This window comes from Gouania willdenowi, chromosome 4 (genome assembly GCF_900634775.1).
Source record: "Gouania willdenowi chromosome 4, fGouWil2.1, whole genome shotgun sequence".
Classification (NCBI taxonomy): Eukaryota; Metazoa; Chordata; class Actinopteri; order Blenniiformes; family Gobiesocidae; genus Gouania; species Gouania willdenowi.
Window position 1 is genome coordinate 8910774 of NC_041047.1, and position 6773 is coordinate 8917546.

The 6773-nt window shown below is 33.5% G+C and overlaps 1 protein-coding gene across 1 annotated transcript; it reads left to right on the plus strand.

Moving 5' to 3' along the window:
* Positions 1 to 685: 685 nt before the first annotated feature.
* Positions 686 to 6442, plus strand: LOC114461533 (nuclear cap-binding protein subunit 2). Its single transcript, XM_028443681.1, has 5 exons — positions 686 to 828; positions 3112 to 3198; positions 3898 to 3992; positions 4163 to 4301; positions 6015 to 6442. Exons 1-5 carry the CDS (start codon positions 754 to 756, stop codon positions 6108 to 6110), a joined length of 492 nt encoding a protein of 163 aa, XP_028299482.1. The 5' UTR covers positions 686 to 753; the 3' UTR covers positions 6111 to 6442.
* Positions 6443 to 6773: the final 331 nt, after the last annotated feature.

Sequence of the window (6773 nt, forward strand, 5' to 3'; positions counted from 1 at the left end):
CTGATAAAAAAAAAACAAACAAAAAAAAAAAACATAATATTAATAAAATAACAATAAAAACTGAATTGATGCACACAAATCAATTTTTATGCATTTTCATTTATCCAACCAGACAATTAAATCCATATCTACAGGCAAACACAAAAGCTACAGATTGAAATTGGCGGTATTGTGAATTGATGTAAATAAAGTAGTAAGAAAGATAGATTACATCGGTTTAAAAAAAATATTTGCGTTAAAATATACAAAAACTGATCAAAACACAAGACTGGCAATCAAAAACTAAAATAAAAATAAGTAGAAATTCAATCTAAATATCGATTCCAATATGTTGGGGTATGTTGGCAGCAGGTTTAGATTGCACAAACGAATTATTTTTAAATATTATTTTTTTTCAAAGTGACAAACGTGGCTTTTTTTTGGCCAAAATTAATTCAATTCAACTTTATTTATATAGTGCAAAATACAACAAAGTCATCTCAAAGCGCTGAACAAAATACAAAAGTCCATAGTAAAAATAAAAAGAACTTAAAATTAAAATAGGATTGTACGAAAAACTATTTTTATTCTTATTTTTGAACCAAACCAAATATAACCTAACTCAAGTGATGGAAAATCTAAATCTTCTATACGCTGGCACTGTCGCCATGGTAACAGTCAATTCGATCCGTAAAATAGGCCGACCGGATGTAGACGTGTTTCGCGCATGCGCTGGAAGTATCGGCCGCTTGAAAGGATCGTGTTGTGAAAATAATGTCTGTTAAACTACACGCTTTATACAGTGATTCTTATGTTGACATTGGTCAGTACAGAGACCAACACTTTAAGGTAAGTGAACATTCCTCCACGCACGACCTTACCCGCTTTGTTTAATACACGCACTACGCGTGTGCGTGTTATTAGCTAACAAAGCTAACTGGGTGAATGAAGCTAGCCCAGAGATGGGCAACTTTTATGTGTTTGTGTTATTTCATTGTTGTTTTGTGTATTTTTTCGGTCTTTTTTTTTTTTTTTTTTACTTTGATGTATTTGTTATTTTGTACATCACACGTCATATAAGCCGTTTCACACTCTCGCTCTGGTTCAGTTATTCCGAATTAGATCAGAGGTCAAGATTCATAAACTCGCTATGGCTGACGTAGGAAGCGAGTCTGACAGAGAATTTGATTGTTTTTTGACGTTGGAACGTTGATTCCTTAAAAGATGTTTTACGCAAACGTGTCATTCTCCAAGGCAGAAAGACCGAGTCGCTAAAGCTAATGCTGTTAAAGCTAATGCTGCACACGAGCTGAAAATTCAACAGTGATCCAGGTTATAGTCACATTTTGTAAACATAAATCAGCTGATCAGTGCTGTTTCACTTAATCAGTATCAGAAAATACTTTATTTAAATAAACGACCAATTAACAAATCCCATGAAGTTTACAGAGTATAGTAATTAATCCATTTTATTTGTCAAAACAAGTAAATGAAGGTTGTTTTGGCAAATGTATGTGTCCTGGCTACACTGCTTAGGCTCCATAAAGTTTTCTAGTTATATTGAACTGGTGTGATGTACAGTACTAAACATGATAAAAGACCAAAATAATGGTCAGATTCAAGTGATTCAAAATAGGCGATACAGTATATTATGTTCTTCTGTGTATTTTCAGTATTTTACTGTACCACTACAATTAATTCATGATTATTTATCAACAATACAATATCTAATTTATATTCATCAATTTTATTCACACGTTCAGCTAACCATAGATTATACCAGACACATTATGTTTTGCGACTCCTTGTCCATTAAAAACAAATTGAAAATCGCTCTCCTTGTTTTTGCCTGAACTAGACAACAAACGTCTAACACAGTAAATATGCAACTTTAAAACTTTTGATTATAGTGCATTTTTACACAGAAAACCAATGTATACACTATTCCATCTGCGTGGTCCTAAAGGTTGCGTTTTAAGCTGTAATTTGGCGAAAGTGTAATTAAAAACGTTTAGGTTTCAATGTTCATCTGCTGTATTTACACATACATAATCATTTTGAAATAGTTAAAATTTGTGTTATAATACTAAAATAATTTGGTGTATTTTAGGCTAGGTTTTTAAGTAACTGGTTGATGGGGTGTTCATGAGATTGGTAATGTCTATTTGATGTTCTTCTTGTAAAGCTACCTCCTCAACCAAATCATCACAATGTATTAATACAAATCTGCTTTAAATCTCTGCATTTTTGGTTGACAGAAATATTCAATATTAGGGATGCAACGATTCACTCAACTCCCGATACGATTCGATTCTCTCACGATTTATTTTACAAAATGGGACTGTAGACAAATGATGATTGAAAAATAGAAAATACTGTATTTTCCTTTTATTTTTAATTGTCAAAAGAATCCCTTGATAAACTATTCAAAACAATGCAATTTAACTAAAAATAAATCTTGAATGAAATAAATAAAGGAATAATACAAATGAAGAAGAAGCCTATTAATTTAAATTCTGGTTCTATAGTAAACAATGCAAAACTGCATCATAGTTATTTTTCTTTTTAAAAGTGCAACTGAAAATGTATTTTGTGCCTTAACAATTGGACTTAAAAAAAAAAAAAAAACCGTCATTGCACTGATTTACGTCAGATATTTGTTTGGACCAGCAGAGGGCGCTGGTAACCCAGTGGTCGGTTGGCATGCAGCTAATCTAGCAGTGAAGAAAAGATGCTATGCTAGCAGACAAGGCTAATAGAAAAACTTGACTTTTACAGATATTCACATAATATTACAAATATTCTTTCGGTGCTAAAGGGGTAAGGAATCATTTATTAACATGCAACATTAACATATAAGAGTATAAGGTGGCCAGAAAGAAAATAGTAGCAGATTCTGCCTGCCGGTACACTGCTGGACAAGAGAAGGGATAAAAATGTAGCGCCCTCTGCTGTTTCAAAGTGTCGATGTCAATCGTGATACCTATGAATCGATTTTTAACTGCCTTACGATTAATCGTTACATCCCTATTCAATATGATCCCAAAAAAGTCAAATTTTTTACGAATTATTTCTGCGTCTGTGCTGATTTTCCATTTATACATAATAATACACCTCCACTCGTTATTTCAGGGTCAGCTTGGTGAGCAGGAGAAGCTGCTGAAGCAGAGCCACACTCTGTATGTGGGGAACCTGTCGTTCTACACCACAGAGGAACAGGTGGGATGCACAGAGACGCACGTTTCAACAAAACAACAAAGAAACATCAGGACCTTAACATCAACAATTTTAGGAATATTTGAAAAAGAAAACCTCTTTTGAAAATGTTTTTTGGAATTAGCCAGAAATAATTTGTAGCAACTTTAAAAAAAAAAAAAAAAAAAAAAAAACTGATGTTGATATTTTTGCTTCAATAGGTTTCCATCTATTTTTAGCATCCCTGTTGAGGCCCAACCTACAATTTAGAAAATTCGTAGAATTCTGCAATGCCTGTTGAAATGTTATGTTTGAATGGATGATGAATATGATAGATATTTAAAATTAATACCAATAAATAATTCCATGAAAAGTTTGTAATTTTGATTATTCCCAAAATTCTGAGCTTAAGTTCCCGTGGAAGTTTACTGGAAAATTTTCACCCTTTTTTACAACCATAGTCCCATTGTTGCAGAAATTAATTTAATTCTTTTCCAAATAAATTATGATCGTAAACATTGCTCAACATCTTCTGTTGAACTGATTTGTGTGAATTTTAGAGCTGCGTTCTGCTAATAATAGTATTTATTTTGAAAGATACTCTGAAATATTTATTAGTTTTGTGCTTTTTTTTGTAGACATTTTTATTTTAATATTATTATATTAGCTAGTAACTAGTGATAGCATATTTGTATTGTTTAATAATCTTATTTTTTCTTGCAGGTGCATGAGCTGTTTTCCAAAAGTGGAGATGTCAAGCGCATCATCATTGGCCTGGATAAAGTAAAGAAAACGGCCTGTGGCTTCTGCTTTGTGGAGTATCCTTTATTTTAGGCTAATACACGGTGACGATAGTAAATTTTAGAATTTAGAATAGGTTTCATGTTTACTCAGATCATTATGGGATTGAGGGAGATGCCTCAAGTTTCAGAAAGTGCAATTATATTATTTATTGAGCTTAGATGTGCCTTAACTGGTGATGCTGCAGATACTACACACGAGCAGATGCTGAAAATGCGATGCGCTTCATTAATGGCACACGGCTGGACGATCGCATCATCAGGACGGACTGGGACGCTGGTTTTAAGGAGGGACGCCAGTACGGTCGAGGAAAATCTGGTGGACAGGTGAGTGCGGTGACACCTTTTGCATTCAGTCAATAAATAAATCAAACTTGATTTATACAGCACCTTTCTTACAAATTCAATTGTAGATCAAAGTGCTTCACAGAAATTTGCTAATGTGATTGACAAAAGTTAAAAATGATCAAAAGGTTTAGAGACTATTGCACAAAGAAATAATTTAATAAAATATGAAAGAGTCAGAGGTAAAAACAAAGCAGAGAAGGGAACAATTTTTAAAATATAAAACATTAAAAGCAGCATTAAAACATTCAAAATCATGATTTTTTTTTTCAGGTTTATTTCTTGTGTGCACAATTTACATGAAATAAATTCACACGTTTTTACCTTTTTCTCACCACGTTCGTTTAATTATGAATTAAAAATACTGCTAAACAAATGTATATTTGTATTTAGATAATCAGAATGAATAATATATAGATAATGATTGTGTAAAGTTTTTTTTCATGCATCTGTGTCTGATTGGTGACGTGTTTCCTCCTTGGGGCGCAAAAATCTTAATCGCCCACTCTCGTTAAAAGTTGTGCATACAGTAAACTCCTTTTCAATGCAAGTCAATGGAGTGACTCTGGGCGCAGCTTACCGGCGCCCAGTGTTTCTTTCAACTTATTTACAAAATGAGATTCTTTAAAATGTCACTCATTCATTCCATCATTATGCTCTATCATTTTTTCACAGAATTCTGAGCAAAATGAGGTAGTTAGACATAAATGAGAGAAAGGGGGTACTTGAGCCAAAAAAGTTTGAGAACCACTGCTGTATACTACATTTGTTCTTGCTTCTTTATGGGTTCTGTGGAAATACATGTGGTTAGTTTGAAAGCAGTTCTGTAACTGCAATTTTCCTTACTTATTTGTTCAAAGTTACCCCCCCCCCGGAGAAAAATGCACCAACCGCCACTGGTTTTTGGAGAACTGTAAAACTCCGCTACGCTGCATGACATTTGAGAAATACTACAATGGCATTCAAAAGAATCAATACACCCTATCATGACATTTCCTAACACCTCTGTGATATTTCAAAGTTTTCAGAGTGAATCATGCATGATTACCCGTGGCCTTTGAAGGCAATCGCATTATTGTTCTAATGTGTTAAAAAAAAAAAAAAAATCATTAATATTATTGAACAAAAGTAAAGATGAAAGAAAGTATTGCTATATTCTTAAAACCTGTAGGAATAAATTAGTGTGTAGATACATTTAAGGATATAAAAAAAAATTGTTGATTCACAATATATCACAATTTTTTTTGTGTGGTTATTTCTCCCCAGAATACTTTCATTTTAATTTTTTTTTTTTTTCTCCTAAATGTATGGTTTTATTAATTTTGTTCATCCTGTCTGTATGTCATCATCATAGTTTAACACTACATGTACTTGAAATTAATGTCAGATGGACTGACTGAAGTCGAAAAAGGAACCACAGAGCTTGGAAATGTTGGCTTTATTTTTCTCTTATAATATAAACAGTTGATCATACATGTCAATGTCATGTATCAAAATTATCTCTGGGTTTTCTATTTTCTTGAAAATGTGCTATTTGTCAGGATTAGTTAAGGGGCAATGGGTGCAAGTCGGGCTTGAAAGTTCACCTTCGTTAAAAGTGGGGAATACCTAAAAAAGTTTGAGAATCTTGGGTTTCCTCAGTGCTACTTATTGTCTCTTAACTAACATCGCGGTATGTGTTTCTCTGCTGCGTAGGTGAGAGACGAGTACAGGCAGGACTACGACCCAGCGAGAGGCGGCTATGGGAAACTAGCTCAGCATCGAACCACAGAGGCACTCAATAGTTTTTAGTTCCCATTCTTCAGTTTTGGACCGGATTCATCGACAGAACCAAACACCACCACAACAGATTGACTCACCTGTGACTTTGTCGTATGTCAGACTTTAGACTCTAGGCTGATCAATGGATTCTGAATTTTATGATCAGTCATTTTTCAACATCTCTAAAAAGAAATTTTGGGAGACTTTTTATTATTATTTTTATTCATCTTTTTTTGCATTACAATATTTGTCTATAAGAAAACTCCAAGTTGTTCAGCATTTCTGGTTGTGGTTACTTTGTAGACAAGATTAGTGTGTTTGTGGATTTGCCACTTCAATAAAATGCACTTTCTCGAATGGAATTAGTTACTGTAAATTTTATTGCCAATTATGTCATAAAGGAGTTTAAAAAAGTGTTATGCAGGTGGCCAAAAATGCAGAATCTGTCATGAAATCTGGTCCAACAACACCCAATACTTCTGTTTGAGTTTTCATCTTTTGTCCCTGCAGCCTAAAATTATTATAATACGTAAGATAATGATGTATTTACGCACAGGGCTTTGCATCAAAGCAGAAGTCTGCTTGTGTGTTTCTTGTGCTGATTTATTCTCCACTTTGATGTCCCTGTCCTACAAAAAATAGTGAATAGTAAAAGAAAACAATTTGATTACAAACGGGGCTAGAAATCAGCTA

What these genes read in the sequence shown, in the direction of transcription:
- LOC114461533 (XM_028443681.1), top strand. Translation starts at nt 754, where the DNA reads ATGTCTGTTAAACTACACGCTTTATACAGTGATTCTTATGTTGACATT. An exon ending in TCTACACCACAGAGGAACAG is followed by an intron (nt 3,199 to 3,897) that starts GTGGGATGCACA and finishes TTTTTCTTGCAG; the next exon opens with GTGCATGAGCTGTTTTCCAA. An exon ending in GAGGAAAATCTGGTGGACAG is followed by an intron (nt 4,302 to 6,014) that starts GTGAGTGCGGTG and finishes TCTGCTGCGTAG; the next exon opens with GTGAGAGACGAGTACAGGCA.